We start from the raw sequence: 22,966 nt of genomic DNA, 5'->3' as shown, positions 1-22,966 counted from the left end.
GAAACATTCTGCGGTGATAACACGGGAACCAATCAGACACAGAGGATGAAAACCACATTTTAGGATGCGCACTATTACAGTGGCCACAACAGAGCAGCCATGTTGAAATCAGCACCCAGGCTTACACTGTGGCCTTTGAAGTTTGAGGTCACAGCTGCTTTTCACTACCAATAATACGAAAGCATCTCGAAGTAACGCTTTCAACTTGACATTTTCAGTTTCTCCATTAATTTTTATTATCAGTAACTGGGAATGGGGGAACAATTTCCAATGCAGAATTTCACTGAAACACATGTTTATTGTAATAAGTAGGCCGCCCCTAGGTTAAATCATGGGCTGCTGGGTAAAAATTAGCGACCCAGCTCCCATGTAATGCAAGATTTCATGACACACCTGTTAAAAAAATATGTTTTTGTTTATGTGGACATTATATAAGAGATAAGTAACAGGAAATGGTAAGTGTTTGCTACCCACAGATCATCATTCCATAACTCTGACCACGGTATAAATTAAAGTGAAAAATTATTGAGGACAGCTTGCTAAACGCAAATATCTTGATAATGAAGTTTAGTGATAATGAGGAGCAATCAAGTATCACTCTAACATATTAACACCAATTAGGGCCTGTTTAGTTAACACTTCCAATGTATGTTATGCTACATCGACTTTTCCCTTGAATGTCACCAAAATAAAGAACAGATTATTCCATTACAAATGTGAATCATCAAATGTCACACAGCTTTCCACAGTTCTCAAGACAAATATATATATATATACACATATAACTAAAAAATTTTCACCTCTAGGTGTATTAATTGCATGATATAGAAAATCTACTACACAGTGCAAGTAGTCAGGCCTCCATGGCCAAGGTGGTTAGAACAATGACCCCGAAACCTCTCACCAATGCAGTCGCTGTGAGTTGAAGTGGGGCAGCTAATGCTGTCAGCAACCTGCAGATTATCATGTGTTTCCGCGCCCCCCCCCCCCCCCCCCCAGGTTCTTCCCAGTTTCCTCCCACCATAATAATGGCCGCAGACGTAAAATATTACACGGATAGTGCATGCTATGGGATGGGATACGAGGAATTGTCGCCCGTGTTGAAAATCACTGGTCGAGAGCTGACAACCCCTCATATCTCATATACAGCATGCACAATATGTTTCCTTATACTGACAAAACAGTGTACGTTTCTGGTTGTGTATAATCACCAAATTTGTACGTCGATAATGGAGCGATAACTGTAAACCTTATGTTTACTTCACGAACAAGCAGAAGTCAGAGAACTAACAAAGAGAGATAACTGCCATGGAATAAACACGCATGACTGTTGGATATTAGCAGGAGATTGTTGGATATTGCCTCGTGAACATCAGATGTTACTTTGTAAGCGAGATGTTGCATTTCTTGGGTGGCGCGAGATTGTTTTACATCATGTTTTGCGGAATATCATGTGACCGTCTCTCGACCAATGGAAACGGAGAATAACGTTACGAGGTATAATAATCTTGAGTACAGCGTAAAACACCAATCAAATAAATAAATAAACACAGTGCAAGTATTGACTAAGAAAGCATAGTTTGTTTGGATACGGACACCATGTGAAGCATGTATTCTCTCAGTGCTAAGTCAGTCAGTCAGTCAGTCAGTCAGCCAACAATACAATAGAGCACATAGTATTGTTGTCAGAGCACGGACATTTTTCCTCTGCCTGTTCTTTCTAAAACTGTCTGGCCTGTTAGGTTGTTTACAGCACTCATCACAGCTGCCAATACACCTATGTATAAACATGTATGTGAAGCATATAATGGCTATGTGGTGGTAAGTGGCAACTGGAGTGGCCCTGGCACTTCACTCTATTTGGGGCTCTGTCTACATCAGAGGTGAGACAGATGTGAAAATGGGCCTAACCCAACACTTGACAGGCTAAATATACACCCCCATAATTGAGGAGAACACCTTAAGGCAGACATTTGAGACAGCCCTGCTACAGTTCCGTTCACAGACCAACTGCATGGTAAACCGAAAACCACTGGGCTGCGGATTTTGGGGACAACAGAAATACGCATGTTACATAATTCATGAGCCCTGCTTCCTTCTATCTAGAGTCTGCTATGAAGGGTTTGTTTTCAACCATGGTGCAAAAATATCTCTGTCTAGCACAGGCTGCCTGAGGCACAGGACTCCAGCTGCCTACTAAGCTTAAATACACCACCAATGTTCTTCTTAAAACCTTATCTACACATGTACACTCTCCAGGTGTACCTCTGTGACAAACGATTTTAACCTGCTCAAAAGAGTAAAAAACATATACATTCTGCATTTAATATATTTACCACTGCATCATCACAACTGGTATTTAAGTTAAACTTTGCGCACGCAATAGAACTTCAACAAACTACTATTTATTGACTGTAAACTACTATTTATTGAGTGTACACATCATCATGTATGTTGCTACATTGGATTTGAAAACTGAAGTCAGATAGCAAACACTAACCAGTGGTTCTTCAAAGAGACTTGACTTTTGACTCCTTCCCCTTGTTAACCTTAGCTCTGGTGATTGATGGCAAACCAGGTGGGAGAGTTACATTTAGGGGTTTAGCACTGGCTAAGACACCTTTGAAGGTGTATCAAGCTACCAAGTCCACCGTACAACATTTAATGCCGTTCAAATGTTAACCCCTACAGGAGAGCAGGAAAATGCAAGTCTGATAAAGGAAATTTAGAAACAAGTTTGTTTTCCTAAGAACTGTTTTTTAGTAATGAATGATTTCAAAAGTATATCAACCCCAACACTTTGTTTGTATGTTTTTTTTATCATCAAACATGGGTCTTTAAAAAAACATCATTCTTTTAAAATCCTCTTTTTAATTAAAGCAAGAAATTAAAGCAACCAAAATTATTATTTATACTAAAGGAATAGACAAGTCAAATATTATTTAAAAACGTTTGTGCTGCTTGTCTGAAACAAATCATTGTTTTTTCTGTATGCATGTCTGTATGTATGTATGCTTGGGGTTTTTAAGTTGTGCTTAACGATTTTTCAGTCATATGATGACAAGGGATCATTAGGTGTGTACACATATACTGTGTCTTCGAGTCTTGCGGCCAAAGTGCTGCCGCCACTGAAGTACTATGCCACAGATGCCCCACCCAGTCACATCATACTGTCACTGCGCCAACCAGTCCTGTTTCCTCAACCCTAACCTCTCAGTGCTGAGCGCCAGGAGAGGCAGCAGCAAGTGATGTTGTTAAAGTCTTGGCTATGATACGACCAGGGTTTGATCCCAGGTTTCCTCACTTTGATGTGGAGCAATTTTTTTTTAAATATACCAACACTATGTATATGTATAGAGACAATGAAGCATTACCAATGGCCAATCACAATGCCCACAGCTAACATCTCCAAGAGGACAGCCAAACTCAGTTATTCCTGCTTTGACTGTGACTGGCTGCACACATCTGATGTACATGGGACATTAGGAGGTCTGACCCATCTCCAATAACCCTCTGACTCAATGGCTGCTTCAGTAACTCTCCAATTTATACGCTGGGTTTGTGTTTATCCCACTTGTGACAATTCCTAACAGTAAGTGTAACACGAGGCCTGTTATAAACGACTGTGCAAAATGCAAGTCCCCACGTTCCTGTTGGCAACTGGCATGATTACACACAAACAATTTTAGGGCTAAACAAGAATAGTTGCACATTATTTATTTATCTATTTTATATGACAGATTTATCTTTATTTACTTGTTTGTTTGACACGTTTTTATGTATAGCGGTATTCACTGACATGACTCTAGTAAGCTGTAGTTTTGTGGGTGGAGTAAGCAAAACAGAATGCCCAAAGGTAAACCATGTGTGACAAACAAAGAGATAGATTTCCAAATACAGAGCCAGTTACAGGTGTAATACATGTATGCCACATCGGTCAAAGGTAAGTGACCAGCCACAAACATCAATGACCTAAACTACCCAAAGTCTCTTATGGTTTACATTACAATCTGGACAAAGCCTATGAAATGTACATATTACTGTCTGAAGACCAAATACCTATACGCTCTCATATTTAAAGGCTCATTTCACAGTCATGGCCAGCATGTATTTATTTATTAGCTCCTTAAACGCCATCGGTTTTAAGGATGGAAGAAGCTGTGGGTTAAACCATTAACCTGTGGTAAGTTACTGATGAACTTTCCCACAGCACAAATGCACAAATGGAAGACAAATGTTCAACACATCTTAGTCTGCGCAAATGGGCACACAAGCGTTTTCTGTGGCTTATTGCCCCCCCCAAGGCCACACAAGCAAGCAGTTAGCTGAAGCAAGGAACATAAACATTCCCTGGCCAAGATGTATCCAGGTGGCCAACTCCAACTTGTGTGTTCCAGTGGCTGAAAAGCAATCTCAGAGTTTAACTTACAGACTTCCTGTTCTCCTTCTGTCACATCATCTTTCTCTTTTGAGTCCTTCCTTAGTTTTGTAAAACTCGATCTCTTTATCTGCAATGGTAATAATATAAATTGTACATCATATTTTTGTGTACAGCGTACTTTAAACACCAATCAAATAAATTTGACATCAAATATTATGAGCATTCAAACACTAAAGCAGTCCCTGTTTTCCATCACTCCTCAGTAAACAGGCAATATTAACATTGCATGCAAAACAATGGGAAAATTTTATCAGAAAACTGGGAAATTTGAACAAAGCAATTTTCCGCAAATGTTTCAACTTTCGCCACAAGTCAATCACTTTGCAATATCCTTGAATAGAGATGATATATGCAAAGTTTTGTGAAATTTGAAATTATGGTTTACCCTGAAATAAGATAACAAATATAGGGATAACAACTTCTATTTATTCAGTTTCGATGTTTCGATATAGGCACTGATACCATTATCAAACATAATGATCAACTGGTGACAGCAATTTAAAGGGAGGGCTATGTTGTTGATTTCAACATATGAATAATAGAAGAAACATACACAGATTGACAAGATTGACAAGAAAGGGTTACATTGTTGATTAAGCAAGCAAACAATAAATGAAACATACAACAGAAGAAACATACGTCAGAAAAATAGACACTAACAACTATGGGGCAAAGGTGTGAGTCTGGAAGGCCAGTGGTTTAGGGTCTGGTGAGATGAGATCACTGTTTACAGGTGGGAGTCTTATTGACTGACACCTCTGCCCATAGTTGTTAATGTCTATTGTTTATCTGATGTAGGTTTCACCCACTGTATGCTTCATTCCATTGTTCATTAGCTTAATCAACATTGTACTTAGGCTTGCACAAGTTGAGTTAAGATGTTTTATTGAAATTTAGGCAGTAGTTTGGGAGGAGATGAATGGCAAAGACTTGTCTTTCTAATAAGAAACTAACCAAACTCCTCCAGCACTCCTCCACCACCATCTGCCGCCACCCTTTCCCCCCCCCCCCCCCCCCCCCCCCCCCGCCAACAAAACCTCTTACGTGGCAATATAAAGTGGATGAATCAATCAGAATCAAATGTGTGTCAGTCGAAATACAGTGTATATACTCTTTAGCTCACAAGTCATGTCTGTATGGCAATCATGCCTGAGTAAGCTCATGCAGTCATAGACAAGAATTCAACCAATTAAAGCAGCATAATTTTTTGTGTGCACAGTATGGTGCAGAAACTGTATGGAACCATGTGGCTTACAACCACAGACTACTGGGCCCAAACAAGAGAGGGAAAGGCACAGACACGGGAGGTAAGGCACACATAGGAGAGGTAAAGGCACACACACGGGCGTTAAAGGCAAACATAGGAGAGGTAGAGGCACACACACGGGCATTAAAGGCAAACATAGGAGAGGTAGAGGCACACACACGTCATTAAAGGCAAACAAAGGAGAGGTAGAGGCACATACACGGGCGATAAAGGCACACATAAAAGAGTAAAGGCATGCACACGAGAGGTAAATGCACACATAGGAGAGTAATGGCATGCACACGAGAGGTAAAGGCACATATAGAAGAGTAAAGGCATGCACACAAGAGGTAAACGCACACGTAGGAAAGGTAAAAGGCATACACATGTGAGGTAAATGCACACACATGTGAGGTAAATGCACACACATGTGAGGTAAATGCACACACATGTACATATAAAAGATAAAAGCATATACATATATACACATGAAGAACACTACCAGGAGTCTAATTAGTTAAAACAAGCTCAAAAAGCATGGCATCATACTCTCTTGCTAAACACATAATATTTTGTGTCAAAGATGAAGATAGGAAGAAAGCCAAGAATTGGGAAGTGCCAAGACATGGCCATGCTTTGGAGCCAAAGAGTGACAGTAACATAGGCCTGGTGAAGTTTCCAACAACAAACAGAGAGAGCTGGTTGCCAGGGTGAACCTGTAGGCCTTTATTAACTCCACACCCCTCATCTACTCTACCCTTAACTTTAGCTTCCAACCCTAGCTGTTCTGATAAGATCAGCCAGGGAAGGAAGAGTACAGACTAGTACACACAGTTGGACTTTTCTTCTTTCTGAATCAACAGAGCTCTTGATATCTCCATACAGGATTCCAAATGGACGCACATTGTAAGCCAATGGATTACAATATGCTAGTACATGTAAATATAGACAAGATCCCCAGATTTGAGGTTTCATCCTAAAGAAGAAAATGGGCTCATCTGGCTTTATAAAACAGATATGTATAATGTCTTACTTTCATTTACAGGCTCTGGTGATCCATGATGATGTTTTAAACAATGTCCAGGAAAGAAAAATTAACTTATGGGCCTTGACCAACAGCTATTAGTTTTTATCATATCGTTTTATGAAACTCATGGAATAAATTTCTTCAATTGACTTTGTTTACAGCATGTCAAAAGGCCTGATACTAGCTACTACAGAAATATTCATTGAAACAAACAGTAAACATGAAGGTTTTGAGATGGTTACAGGCTACCATGAGTTTCTTTAACTGAAGCGGAGACCTCCCCATATGTGTCAGTTGTTCGCCAAACTGAAAACAACGTTGTTGTTTAGTCTGCGTTGTGTTGAACTGTCAGTTATCAGAGAAAATACAGGGTGGTGATAGACTTACATTCTACTGTTATTGCATATGCCTTTTAATGTTTGACAACAAATAAGTCTTACAAATCTGGACCATCCTAAAATTGGCTAAAAATGTCATGTCTTGTTCCCCTTTGATTTTGAAATATTATGATGTCAGGGGGTCCTGGATCATTCATCTGACCATCAATGATGTCACGAAAACAATAAGCGATGTTTTATATAGATATAAAGATTTATACTATGAACAAAATACTTAATGAATTAATAAACCCTCAGAATGCTTCCACAGTCTTATACAATAACAGAGGTCTGGAGTGAAAATCGTCTTAACCAAACGTGAAACCATCGCTGTTACCCTTCAAAAGTTAGTTATAGTAAAATCTAGTCATTCTGATGAAATTTTGTGCACAGACAGGACCAGTATGTTAAATTTGGATGGTGATCTCATATCTTGATCTGGATTAAGCACGTTTTTAAACAATTATTCACCCACTACGAGATAGACAGAAATTCAGAAACTATTGTCACTTGTCTGTAGCAAGGGTATGTGTTCATATGGAGGTTTGTATGACCAAGTGACCAGCACTGGTCACTATATTTGTCAAGTTTTCCTTCATGTATGATTATAATTCAGCTAAGATTTCAGGCATGATTTGGTTTCCCTCAACATCCTGTTATTATTTATTTTTTACCACTTACTTCAACCTAGAGAAAAATCACGTATAAAAGAAAGGGTTTACAGATGATTTAATTACACATTTTAATTTTCAATTTCAAGCCAAGGTGTTTATCTGAAGTTAAGCATGTGTATTGAACTTATCAGACAAATCAATAGAGCACCCAGCACCTCTGACAATGACCTAAACTCACATGTACTTCTGGAGGTTCATCAACACACGTTGTTACTCACAAGTTCACGTCAGTTTTGCCAGTTACACTTTACCTCTGAAGACTTCACTTGACATGGCAAACAGGGGTTCAGTTCTTTTACAACATACTTTGAAATAAAGGTCAGCTTGCAAAAAACAAAATCCTTAGCTTCATAAACAAGGTGGTTGGATCTTATCAAGTTCAAGTGCTCAGTGAACAAACAAGATTGGCAGGAAGATGTCACTTTGTGGAAACATCAGGTTGTAAATACATGAGGAGAATAAATTAAAAAATTTAACATTATCGTACATGACAAGTTTCAAAGAGCATTTAATGAGAGATATCTTCCAAATTTTGGCATAGATGTGTCTCAGAATGTGAAAGATCAGTAGAGCAAACGAGGGTTCTTATCTTGGGTGTTGAACACGGCATGGCCTTCCGCTGGCAGATACGTCACAGTGTAATCCAAACACCAGTATTATCAGCATCATGTTTATGTAAGTGCCAGGAAAAACGGGGGGGGGGGGGGGGAGGGAAGAGCTTTTGGGGCAATGAGCCAATTTTTGAGAGGATCCGTCCCAGGGCTTACAGTGTAAACCCAGTGCTGGCGTGTAGAGGCCAAATGCTGGAGATCGTAGTGAGACAGCACTTAGCTAGTGTAGGTACAGAATAAGTAAAGGAATCAGGAAGTACAAATTTTACTACACTGTACACAGCCTAGCAGGCAGTCATCACTTCCCACGTCACAACTGGCATTCATGCTACTCAGATAAGATCACTGCTGGAAAGCCAAATATGTGGCCACAGACATTTGCGTCACAACCCACCCCTGGGTTATACCTTTACCCATAACAGGCAGCCCAAATTTGAAGTCTATACTATTATTCCTAGCGACAAGGGACCAACCATATAAGGTTACGTCAACCAACTTTGTCTTGTTGTCCTTGGTTCAAACTTGGTTCAAAATCATTCTAACCACTGCTATCCATGGCTACATGTATTACCGAAACACAGAAGACACGTGGCTAACGACCAACCGGGGAACTAAAAGGTGTTCACTGTTGAAGGTAAACAGGTTTATCAGTCGTCAAATCACAGAAGAAAACTGACCTGACCAGAATACGTGTCTTTACAACCCACAAAGTTATGTTTGTCTCTATATTTTTTATTCTGAATTATATACAAATTTACAAACTTCTGTGTTATACCTCTTCAAGGTAAAAAAAAAGAAAAACATGTTTTACACTTCACAAAGCATGAAATAAGAACTGCAATTTTCTTAAATTTTTTATTCTTTGCACTGACAATCAACTGTCTTCAACTAGATATTTACTAGATATCCCGTTCAAGCACAATTTACTGAATAGTGGTACAGTATCAAATACATGCACACAGGTACACATACATAGGTTGGGCAGAACCTACATCTATCTTGTTAATAGCCAATTAATTAATCAACTCCAGACTTTATGCATGTGAGCTTTATGGCAGACATCTTTTATCACTAAGCGAGCAAGATACATCTACTCCAGTTCAGCCTATTCTAATGTCAGTTGGGTTTGTCATGTTTTTGACAGTGACTAAGCAGTTCTGCTTACGTCCATTGTGCTGTTTGTTGGTCAGCTGATTAGGCCTGCATGTAAGATGACACAAAAGCAATATGGGGATATGTCAAAGCTGTTTGAGCTAGCGCTTTTTTTTTAATACTATATATGCACTGTATCATTATGGTCTTGCAGTCAATGCACTGGTACAATCCAGGTTTCCAGCTGCCTTAATATACAGCCAGGGAGCCACATGGTGCCTGTTTAACTCATGCACACATCTAGGAATGAGTACACGTCCTTTTGCACTAATGGATGAACAGTATCATATTCGGTAGCATGGTTTTCTCAAAGTCAAAACATGCAATTTTCCCTGGAATTATGCCAGGTGCTATTAATAAACACAAATGCTATATGACATTGAGCACTGAAGTGAGTAAAAAAAAATTTGAGTTTTTTGCAGCATCAACAATAGCATCTGAATAGGACTTAATTACTCATTCTGTTTAGATTACTCCCTAAAGATTTAAAAAAAAATTTTTACCTAATTAATTATGGAAGAAAACACGACACCTCTCCAGACATCACATTAATGTAATGAATATCTACAAGTAACTCTACACTGCTACTGAACTGTATCTCCAACAGATGTGCTGACAGACTTCACTGATAGCAGTCAAATTACCAGAGAAAGGGCGAGCTGGGATTGCACGCCTAGTGTAGATTAATACTGTGCTCATGTGTATACTACAAACCATTTCAATGGCCATGCAGGGCCTGGCTGAGGGAGTGATTTATCCCTACTCCTGAAGGCTTCACCTGTGTAAAGGACAATAGGCCTGGTCCCTCTGCTATCAAATGAGCTGCTAGTGCCTCCTCCAGAAGCACATGTTTGTGGTCTGTTTAGTGCAGCTCTGTCAGTATTTACACCTAGTCAGCTTGGGGATATCGCTCCTAAAGACAAGCATTAACAAATGCTAGCAGAACTTGTACACTCAGAGCCCTATGTTTGTCCACGATACTCCTCAGGTTAGATTTAAATCACAAACAATTGCTTATAATAATAAATAATTGACAGGAGACTCTTAATTCTGCATGAACATCAAAGAAGAATTATAATTTATGCTTATGTGCCATCCTAAAGCAATTGTTGCACACAGGGAAATAAAATTTAACAAAAAATGTAAAAATGACAGGGCCCTGAGGACACTGGCTAAATAACCCGAAACATTTGTCACCAATGAAGTCACTTGAATCCAATATCATCAATTAAGGTGATATTGGCGATCAAATCTTTGCTGATGTGAAGAGATCACTAGCGATCAAGAGGCAGTTGGAGCGCATGCCCAAGAACCACCTACCAGCCACATAACTATTCTGACTATAAACCTTTTCTTGCTCGGACTTTTTTAAAATGTAAAGCAATGTACACAATTTTAATGAAACATTTGCACATTCTTGTGACAGAGTGCCCTTGATTCCGTGTGACCATGTGACCACTGTAGTCTTATGAGTAAGTTTATGTGTGACTTCAAACACTCTTTGGGGTTAGAAATGAGGAAAATCAACCATGAGGGACCACAATGAAAAGATTATGAAGAATCCTAAGTACGGGTAGTCTTAGCTCTGGTGTGACTGGAGCCTTAGGTTTCTCCAGCCATTGACCCAATCAGCGTCAATAAGAATTTAAAAACTCTTGAAACTGGCCTTAAAAACCAATTAAATGAATGAAAAAAAGAAAAGAATATGTCACATAAATGTTAACTAGTATATTTTTAGATATACCTTAATTCTTCAAACACCATGGAGACTAATATTTTGAAACATTCCGAGAGAACTACGGGGTGCAGAGAAATAATCTGCATTTGGCATCATTTTCATTGGAAAAGACGAAGATACTGAAAAATATTACAGCGTATTCAGCCAGCTATGTACATGTACATTGCTTATCAGTGGTATGGTAATTTATGGCCACCTGGACCTTCCTATATGTAAATTTTCTTTCACTTAAGATATCCTAGACATGATGTCAGATTTCTTGCTGACATGTGAAAGTATCTACCTCAGACTATTCTCCAATAACACATGTTAATCTCAAGGTAAAACTACTAAAGCATTTGAGTAATGATGAGCACTTACTTTATTCACTACATCTATTTTCGCTCTTCAACCTTAGAAGATACTGGCCATTTTTTAAAGTCTAGGAATGTATTATTTGTTTGCACTGAGTAACCTTCTATATCAGTAATGAGCCAATCTAGATGTAATCCTGAGCGTCTTGACTTCATTACCCTGTCCCCTGAGTTCAGATGTGTAGATGTGAGCAGGGTAGATGGAGGATATGATACCAGGCTCCTATACAACAATCCCTACAACACAGACGAGCTGTGTTTGCAGACAGTATGGCTTAACTGCTGCATCTAAACGGAAAATCTAAGCCACATGCACCTAATGGCTACAGCAACCTGCCTTAAATATCAGCACAAGACCACCTGTGCAGGTAAAAGAGAATAACTGCCATGAAAATGGGCACTGATATGGACTGGCCACTATCTACAACGGATGTCCATGTACCTGAATACATGTACAGCTTACTATACACAGCTGGCAATTTTGCAATTAAATTTTTTTCCCATAATATCAGCTATTTGCATAATTAGTCAGGCTTATTGCGGGACATGCTCATTACAGCCAGACAGAAAACTCAGAAGATGTTCCACAATGATAAGTTTGTGAATGATGTTGGAGTCCATGAGAGAAAGCTGGAATCATCCTTGGCCCTTAACCTTGTATATGGTTTCAAACACTGTCAAAAATATGTATAGCCCATTCCTTACCTCAGGACAGCTTTAATACACTTAAACAATTAGCTCAAACTTGTACTTAATACAGAACTTGTAGGGTAAAACGTGTCAAGAGCTACGTTATTAGCCTGATATTTCATCTCGGACTACTCGGATCTTTCAAACATACATTTATCACTGCTCATCACATGGGATCGAACAAGCTTTATGGAAGTATAATTGTTTCCTATCAGTTTGAGAAACATGAGTTATGTTTAAGTCCACAACAGCACAAAAACATCCATAATTTTATTGAAAATGTACAAAAGGGTACAAAACTTGATCTGTACCTTGTCATGGTGAGGCCACATACCAGTTTTAATCCAATATAATAAATTGTTTTAAAAAATGTCCAAAGAATTAAAAAAAAAAAAAATGAAGGGTTTGCACTCAATGACCTGTTATTTGTGACAGTGAAGCCATCTTCCAAGTTCAATTCAATCATAAACTCTGAAGGCCAAAACATGACAAAAACAGCCACACTATGTTTTTGAAAAACGGAGGAAATGAATCCAAAATGGACTCATGTTAACTCGGGACTGATATGATGAAATCATGAACCAAGTTTTCATTCAATACAACCAACCGTTATGAATTTTTCTTTTAAAAAACTCTGGAAACCAACAGACCAACTAACTGGTATGGGATTGACAAAATACAACTATACATATACCTACGTGACTGCATTTAATGTTGTTTTGTGACTCATATACATGTACAATAGCATCACACAGTTTCCATAGAGACAACCTCTGATTTATTTCTCTGCAACGTTTCGATGTACATTCTAACATAGTTGTCAAACAAATTCAGAAGTTGTAATCCCTATAGAATTTCGATTCCTGTTTTACACCCTACTTAAGAATATTTCATTTTAATATTACAATGGCAGCTCTGATAGAATAATACATAAATCAGAAGTTGCCATCCATACACAAACTGTCTGATGTTATTCTCTGAAATCCTAAATGTGCCTTAAGGAATTTACCTCCTTAATACAGATATATCTCAAGAATCCAAACAAAAACCATTTCCATCATGACAAATGATATTCCACGAGTAAATAAAGATGCAAATTTCTGTAAAGTTAAAAAAAATAAAAAAAATAAAATAAAATATTACAAAAATATATGGACTCCACAAAAGAGGATAAGAGTGAACGTTTGTTCACAAAAGCAAAGATTTGTACACTTCACCGATACATGTAGATGAAAGAATGAGAGTAAGACAAAGTTTCTGTGTATATATGGCCAGGCCTGATGGCAGACTCTTTCATCATTTTATAGTTGTGGGCTGACATTTGGTTATTTATCAGGAAACAGATTAGTCTGATGCAGGCCAGGTGAGCTGGACGTTTGCTTGTTGTATATCTGAACATGTGCTCTCTGAACAGGAGGGGCCTAAGCATAATTTACACAGCACCTTGTGTTGAGCTGGCGCCGACTCCTAACAGATAAGCAAGTCCCAGTACACTTACACTACAAAGGCATGAGCATTTCTTACGTTCAATGTCTTGATTTGATGTGTAAGTGGGAAAACTTCCCTTAAGAGCCATCAATTTTGTCATGGAGGGACAGAAAGTTTCATGCTTCAGTCAGTACAAGTATAGGTGTGTGAGAAATCTCTGCAGGTACCTCACAAACCATGTTTTGTTTTAACAAGTGATTCCTTCGGCTACAGAATCATTTTATACATGCGTCATTACGGCATGTATATAAACGACCAAATTCGGCCAATTTATATCCACTACAAGTTGTCCCTAAGTTGTGCTTGGATTTGACTGATTTTCAAACTTGATGTCAGGTTCCACAAAATTACATCAAACTATTTAGCAAAACAGGACTGACAGATGGACATACACATGTACAAACTAATGTTCCTGGCTTTAGTTGAAGTCTGGAATAAACAGCAGAAGGAAAAATTTTGGACTTACCAAAGATCCTGATCCCTTCCCTTTGTCTTTCTCCTTCTCTTTGTCCTTTTCTGACTTCTCCTCAGTACTCTTCAGCGTCTTGAAGGCTTTTTTCCACATCCCTTTAATCGATGCAGAGGAAGCTTTTTTCGAGTCCTGGTCAACACCTTCCACCGTTCCATTCTGCTTCGGTGTCAGCATGTCCACCTGAAGAAACACAATGATACACGTTTTACAATGATATGTTTGCCCTTCCTGTAGATCCATACACTTGTAACTAGACTCTCAACAAAATTTGACACTGATGAATAACCAACATCATTAAATAACTACTGTCAAATTAACAGTAGACAATTGGCCAAATTTTTAATGCCTTTTAAAAAGCCTTTTAAGTTTTAACAGACAGCAACACAGACTGGTGGCACTGTAAATATTAGCCACCCAGGATGAACTTTAATCTTTAAAGCTTGAATAAAAGTAGTTTATGGTACTCAAGAAATCTTTCTTTCTCGGACGGTGATCATGTAAGAAAATGAATTATTGTCGGGATACATCTATCTCTGACATAAAACTGTCATATATCATGCATATCTGTCAAGGGCTGAGAGATTCTAGTTTTTAAGCTTGGCATATGACACTTTAAAATAAGGTAGCAGGGAGGTTTATGCCTTGAGGAAATGGAACATTGTAGAGCCAGATGAAAACAGCTGAGAGAGTAAATGGAATGAAGAGCCTAAATCATGCTTTAAACTAAAAAACCCTTGAGCATAGAAGTGTAGAGAAAGAGGAAACATATGTTTCTAACAGTATTTCTATTGTCATGAATTTCAAAAGATCCTGCATTTTACACATGTAACCAGGTATGTAAATTATATACAGATTCCTAAAATGTAATAAAGAAGCGACAGTTTCACGAATGAATACTCATGCAGTGGTACAACATCAATGGTTGTATTATAATTTCTGTAATCCTTACAATCTTTTTGCGTGTTTGCAAGATGTTTAGTCAAACACATTCTGAAGGCATTATTCTGCGTAGACTGATCAAATTATACTGTGAAACCCTGAAATTGACCAATCCAAGCAATGTAGTTTTGTCTCTAAAGTCAAATTAAGAATTTCCATAAACTGCTCTGAGACGGTTGAGGAAATAGGGTCCAAAGATAGAAGACAAAAGATATGAAAGACTGACTGTTAGATTGGCGAATGACAGATATATAGACAGCTGACTATGATGTTAGACTTGACAGAATACATGTGCATCCCAGTGAATATCAAAGTTTACTGTTCAGAGAAACAAAGCATGAGACAAGGGAACACCAGTGTGAAGGCTTTGCAGCCAGAGTGCAGGTCATTCCGACAAATCAAGCCAAGACGATTGTTCATGGTTACACATCCCATGGAAGAAGGGATATTTTGTCATGTGTGTCGCCCATGTCTGACCACAAACAGGGCACAACCCATACACATTATAATGAAGCTAACAGATATTTTTTAACCAAACAACCACTGCAAATTCTGGATACATGACCACCTTCCTTTGAGACTATTAAGCTATATCAGAATGGCTATGCCCATATAATTCCTACATGAAATGTCAGCATTCATTTGGTTTGTGAATTAAGAGCAGTTTGACTGACTGACCGTTGTATTAATACTGTGCTTTCTAGATTACAATCTCCAATTACAGCATGAGGGGTCATTTTTATGGACGCAGGAAATCTGAGTGACTGGGGAAAACCACCAACCTTCAGCAAGTTAAGATTGCATCAATTGTGTTGACAACTTATTTTCCACTCACCAAGGCCTCATAAATAATGAGATCTAGGGAATCCACAGATTACCCTTCCAATTAAAAGTTATTCTATGACACTATGTCTCCAGACAGTAACATATTATACCCCAAGTCAATATTATGCACACCTGTAATTATTAGATTAATTTGTATATGAGCCCATGCAAATTTCCCATGAGTAATATTACTACCATATAACCTTGTTTTGTATCCCTTTCATTCTCATTAAACTAATTTTCTACACAAGACAAGGAAGTGGGATGATTTGTCATCAAACCACCATTTACAGCTTAGTACAAGCATGTATACAGTACCAGTACCATGATCAGGTAATATCCAGTTTGTATAAAGATTAAACAGTGTGAAATTACATAAATCTTCATTAAAAGTTATGCTTTCAAAAATCCACTGAATTCCAACAATTCAAATATACAGATCCTGATAAATTTTAACCCCTACCTCTAATATATCTTCAACAAAACAGCTATCCTGTACTAAAATTTAAAATTAATTTGGTTATGGTTATGGTAATGGGGAAGCTTGCATCCTATGGTAACTTGGGGCTCCAGCTGACATGCAGTCTATTTTTCATAGCCTTTACGATGATGAATGTGGCAAACTGGAAATGTAGTACAAGGGTTCGTAACAATGGCCCGTTGGGTTTGTGCCTTAGATCGCCGTTCTGCGAAAGAACATTCTCATTTGTTACTATTAATATTTGGTTTTATGACTTATTCATGTTCCAAACCAATATCATTTAGGCCAAATTTTCTCTTCCAGGTAATATCATGATAATACTTGCCAGCAATAACACATACATGTATCAGATTTATTTATTTATTTGATTGGTGTTTTACGCCGTACCCAAGAATATTTCACTTATACAATGGCCGCCAGCATTACGGTGGGTGGAAACTGGGCAGAGCCCGGGGGAAACCCACAACCATCTACAGGTTGCTGGCAGACCTTCTGACTTACAGCCGGAGAGGAAGCCAGCACAGGTTGCACCTGAACTCACTGCATTGGTGAGAGGCTCCTGGGTCATTACGCTGCGCTAGCGCGCTAACCATCTGAACCACAGAGGCCCCTACATGTATCAGAGACAAAAGATACAATTCCCTGGGCTGAGCCTAGTTTTATCCCACCAAAATGCTGACTGCCTTGGTATAAGGAAAATACTTGTAAGTACTGCATAAAACACCAAATCACCAATAAGTAAATAAACAAAAGATACAATTCAGAGCACATTTCAGAGAATTTAAGAAAGCATGAACAAATGACATAAATGTGTACATGTGGAAAATTCAAGACATTGCAAACAGGAACAGATGCTTGTAAACTGATGTATATTTATGTTTGTGGATGTATCCATGCTCAGACTAAGGGCACATGTGAGTAAAACAACTTAAGTGTTTCATTCCATAGACACATTAAATCGGAACCCAAAATTTGAAAGCATACATCGATGTGATTCTCATCAACTGCTCAGGTAGGTTAAGCAGTTGGTGTTGTAGTGGATGAGCATGTAGAATAAGAACATATTCTCTCAGCAATGGGTAATCTTAACTCCTGATGACAATTTGTTAGCTAACGGGCAAAGTCATACTCTACATACATTAATACTCTCTGAACATATTACCCAAAAATAATGGCCGATCTGGCTGAGATCCCTGTATGTTACCAGAATCACACAAGAAAAGGTCCATGTACTCCATTAAATTGAGCAGAGAAAATCCTATTCCAATCAGAACTCAGCTAAGCGTATATAATTTGCTAGCCTTTTACATACCATGTACACGTAACAGCCAGTTGATAACTGTATAAAATGACTAACCAGCGCACATTGATTTGTTTTACCTGAAGCCATGTCCAGGCTGTGACAGTCAGAAATATGCTGCATCAATGCCATTGTGTAATTTGACATCTGTGGTAATTCCTGGAACTGCGCAACACCTGCTAATTAGGTCTGGATTAAAGTGATTAAGCGAGGTTTTATGGAGTATTGCTCATTCCATTATCTCTCTCTTGGAGCCAGTGTGTTGGACAACCATTCCTCCAAGCTTGAGCACTTCTATCCCTTCACATCCAACACTCGAAACTGAATCTTACATCTGTATGAGGAACAATGTATGTGATCAGTCAGGATGGTGTTACATTCAGCAGTAGGGGTGCTTCCAAGTTCTGCTGAGTGGCAGCCAAGATAACAGAAGGGGGAGAAGCATACAAGTCTTTCAGACCACAGTGGCTGCTCAGGTAAACTTTTGGGGGGCTAGAGGTAAAAATACACGGGAAGCTACAGTAAATCACATGTGCAGCAGCCCAATGAAAATATGAGTGCCCTATAACCTATGCACTTACAGCCATTTATTTGCCGACTTTGGTTCCTCGATCAGCGGCAATGCTTACCATCTGCTTCTACCCATAACAATCACTTGTGTAAACCACATCAAAAGGTGGTCAGAATCAGGAAAGACTGAAGCTTGCTCAGAATGCTGACCCTTACGCAATTTCTGCATCATATTGTCTGTATTTATCTAGATATAAACATGTACCATTGATACCTACAACCCAGTGAGACTTCCCGTAGGCTGCTATTTAAGTGTACTGTATGTAACTAATGGTCTTACTACATGGTGGTTGTATATTGTTATCAGAATTTATTCATTTAAATAAAGCACCTGTTGCTGTTTGGGAGCTGGTAAATAACCTTGCTGCTGGTTATCTGGATGTGTATAAAATTGTGAGATCCTGACACAAAGTGTGGTACAACCTCACTGGTCTACATGACATTAACATGTCATTAAGAGGATCAAGAGCATCATCACAAACACCATGGAAAAACTGTATCCCCCCCCTCCCTCACCCCAAAGAATCAGTACATTTTTGAAGATTTTTATCTTTAAGAAGTGAACAATGTATAGACTACAAGAGGCCGTTTATTTTGGAATGAAGACTTTTTCATAATCAAGACTTTCCAGTGATAACCTGTGTATAATATTACATTAACTGTATACTATCATGTTACCTACCACCTGAATAGATTTATTTCACAAAATTGTGGTTTGGACTAAAAAAAAAAATGTCTTTTTTATCATTATACTAAAATATTGTCAGTAATTAATGCCCATCTAATGCCCCCATCACATTCTGTCTAGGCACCAGCAAGATGTCGGTACTTTCATGAAAAATGGCATATTAAAACGCCGTAAGAACTCCTACATCGTGCAGATATTCCAGCAGCAACTTCTGCTGATGTAGAGTGGTATTAATAGGATTTGATCAGGAACTCTTCATGGACAAAATTGACCAAGCCTTCCCAGCAGCTTTCTGATCAGAGGGCAGCGAGAATGAGGCAATCATAGTAAGAGTGACATTTACCATGATTATGTAAGCCAGACAGGTCCTAGTGTCTCCAGTGATGAAGCAAGAACTCACTGACAATTTCAACAAGGCATGATCTTACACTGGCGAAGTGGGACGTCAGAGAAGATGCTATTCTAGTGTGGACATGCTTGTAGCTTGTGTTGATGGTACACGTTCTGTGAGCACCGATACAGTGCATGTATGCTTCTTCATATACATGCAAAGAAATCAATAGGAACATCTGCAATGCAGCCAGGTCTTCATATGGACGTATCACTTTGTACTATGCACACTTTTCAGAAAACATGAAGTTTGTGTGACGTTCTAAAACAAAAAATTTACTCGCAGTACTAGGTAGCAATGCAATCTAAACATTTAACTGCACTTTTGCGTATAACCAAAAAAAAAAAAAAAATTGCACAAATTTTTAAATACAGTTTGGTTCTGTATAGTCCATGGCCCTTCTTAGAGCCTTCATGTCATTTCTCATTTTGTTTTTTGGCTTTATAAGGTAATGATTACGGACAAACTTACAAACAGACAACCTGATTGCTATATACCCCCTACCCATTATATGCTGGAGGATAAAAAAAAAAAATCTGTGTCTACTAGAGAGCTGTACATACACCTACATGTATACATTTGTCATGTCTTATTTATGTAGCATGAACCAGGTGATGGACAAGGCGTTATATTAGCACCCCCACATTTCCCTGTTTAATCTGTTACATGTGGCAGTTCATCTCAGTCTTCACCACTATAATTAGCCATAGCAGCAAAGCAGGGTGGTCTGTCAAATTGGTTAATACAGCCACAGTTAATGGCACTGGAGCACTGAGTGCCACATATTAATTACAGAGTTCATCCTAAACAGCACAAATTATGTCCCAATAGTACGTGTTATAAAAAAATAACTAATAAAAAAATGCAGGAGAACAACAGTTTTTTTTTTTAAAAGGAAGCACTAATCAAATGATAAATTGACTCATTCTTCATACCCTACACCAATGAACTCTAGACTGGGCTACTGAACACAACTGCATGACACATTTGACAACCGTACCTGATAAAGGGCTATGTTATAAATAATAATGCAGAGATAACAGGTAAGCTACACTTTCTTACCCACATGTTTACTGTATGTATCTGTACTAACATTTGCACCAAAAACATGTTAACCTTACCAGCTACACATGTTTTTAATTACAGCCCTGTACATATTTATTTTTAAAGCTTTTGAACTAACCTCACTGATAGTTGGTGTTTGTAAATGCCATTACAAAGAAGACTGAACATTTGGACATCCTATACTTTATGGATATTTTTGTGCATAATCAGCCTTTTTTCTACCAAAATTTGGTTATGAAACAATTTAGATCTCTTCAGCATAAGGCAAGCATGCATTAATTGTCAAATACATGTTATATAGCATTACTGTTTTCATTTACAATGAGTTGAGTGAGTGAGTGAGTGCTTGGGGTTAAACGTTGTACTTAACAATTTTTCAGTCATATGACGACGAAGGAATCCTTAGAGTGCATGTACGTGTAATGTGCCTCCTTGTTGCAGGACGGATTTCCATCGCTCTTTTATCTAGTGCTGCTTCGCTGAGGCGCCTTAGCAAAGGCAAGTAAGACACCCCGCCTGAGCCATTATACTGATACGGGTCAACCAGTCGTTGCACTATCCCCTTTATGGTGAAAAACCAGGCGAGGAAGTTACAACTTCCTCTTTCAAGGTCTTAGGTGTAACTTGACCCAAGGTTGACCCTGGACCTACGGCTCCCGAAGCGGACAAATACAGAGTTGACACAACTACTTTATAAGAGTCTAGCTATCACACATGCAGCAAAACAGAAAACAGAAGTGAATGCAAATGCATATCAATTTTTATCCAATAAATGTTCATTTTTCCAGGTAATAAAGGCATGACATATCATTTTGATATAGACCACATGTAATACAAATTCTGATGTTTTCATTGGTCCGTCTATCTTTCGTTCATCAAATTGACCAATCAAAAGTTACAAATGGGCTGTACAGGCACTACTTTTTTTACAACTTTTTCTTGTTGTCTGCAAATATCAACCTGGCCAACTTTCGACCAGGAGATATCGTAAAAATTGACAAAAAAGGACGCGCCAACGTTATAAATGTGACAAGAGATAATCAAATCAATGTGGAAATCCTCGGCATTGATTGCGACATAAAGCTATCGCATTATTCTATAGGCCTAAAACTTTGTGCTTCGCCAGTTTTGACATTATCCAGATTAAACCAATAATATCTACCGTACTTAAATTCTGTTAGAAATCAATACTCTGTAGTCTGTTTCACTTGTTCAACCTTCACTAAGTTAATCTGTCAGCTGTTTTTTGATAGTTGCACGGCATGTACTCAGTGCACGTAAAACTTCTCTACTTTTAGACACCAATTCTTTCTGTAGTAAAATGTAATATTCTTGTTATAAATATTAATGCTTTGAACGATATATTGTATAAAGCAAACTTTTGACATGTCTATGGTATAAAAAAAAGCCATTACGTAAATAAATTTTATCTGTACTATATTATACTCACTTACTGATGACGCTTTCCATGACCTATATATGTGATATCACTACGTCGTTAGACGTTTGCGCACTTTAAAAAGTAATGCTTTTTCCGCTATAAATTTACAATAAGGCATTTATGGGATAAATAGGATATGAAATTTGTGACCCTCGATATCAAATTTATTAAACTCGAGTAGTAGTTTTCATTTTTTCCGAGCCTCATGAAAACTACTTCTCTCGTTTAATAAATCTGATATCTTCAGGACACTCAATACATATCCTCTACGTATTCAATGACTGGCAGAGGACAACAGATAGTAACAAATGTATATACACTGGTACATTTTTAGTGCAGGACCATTCATAACAACAACAGTACCTTATGTCAACAGGAGGGTGAAGTCTATCATATATAAAGGTTTTGGTGGTATTTGCTATATTAACACATCATATGTGGACGTTTCAGCTTCCACACCAAAAGTTGTTTACTTACTTCGCCCACTACAGCCACATTGACGTGACGATGATATAGCCTTACCGGGGACCACCACCCTCAAGGGGTTAGATCAGTTTTCCCACAACCAATCAGCCCCCTTAATTACCAATAAGGACGGCAGCTCGAATGTAGCTCTTGAAGGTTTTTGTCTGCGGATCATTAGCCAGATAGTTTGTAAAGTACCTTATAAGGAGTGGTGGTTGAGTCAAGTCCCTCTTCTTTTGCCTGTGCAATCCATCTTAACACACTACAAATCTATACATTTATTACCTCTGCCAAAGGTGGATACATATTTCCTGTCTGCGTGTTTGTCTGTCATTCTGTGCACATATGCCAGCTGTTAACCACTTTAATATATGAGATAGGCAGAGATTTCAATGAAATTTTTTGTATAGGTTGGCCTTAGGCTGAGGACAGATCAGCTTCAGGAATTTTTAAAACAATATTCTTCTTCACTATGAACAGATACATGTCGGACAGAAATGCAGATTATTGCTCCTTTGTCTCTAATATTCGA

The 22,966-nt window shown here is 38.3% G+C and overlaps 1 protein-coding gene across 2 annotated transcripts in view; it reads right to left on the bottom strand.

Annotated features, from left to right (window-relative positions):
• Positions 1-22,966, bottom strand: part of LOC135466306 (uncharacterized) — a 161,699-nt gene that overhangs the window by 26,977 nt on the left and 111,756 nt on the right. For both annotated transcript variants that reach the window (XM_064743726.1, XM_064743725.1), the window contains exons 12-13: positions 14,264-14,449; positions 4,430-4,508 (exon numbers count right to left, since the gene is read on the bottom strand). In XM_064743726.1, coding sequence (XP_064599796.1) covers positions 4,430-4,508; positions 14,264-14,449 — 265 coding nt within the window. The remainder of the gene's footprint in view (positions 1-4,429; positions 4,509-14,263; positions 14,450-22,966) is intronic.

Source organism: Liolophura sinensis, chromosome 6 (genome assembly GCF_032854445.1).
Source record: "Liolophura sinensis isolate JHLJ2023 chromosome 6, CUHK_Ljap_v2, whole genome shotgun sequence".
Lineage (NCBI taxonomy): Eukaryota > Metazoa > Mollusca > Polyplacophora > Chitonida > Chitonidae > Liolophura > Liolophura sinensis.
The sequence above is the reverse complement of the archived record's forward strand: the minus strand, read 5'-3'. Positions and strand labels throughout refer to the sequence as shown.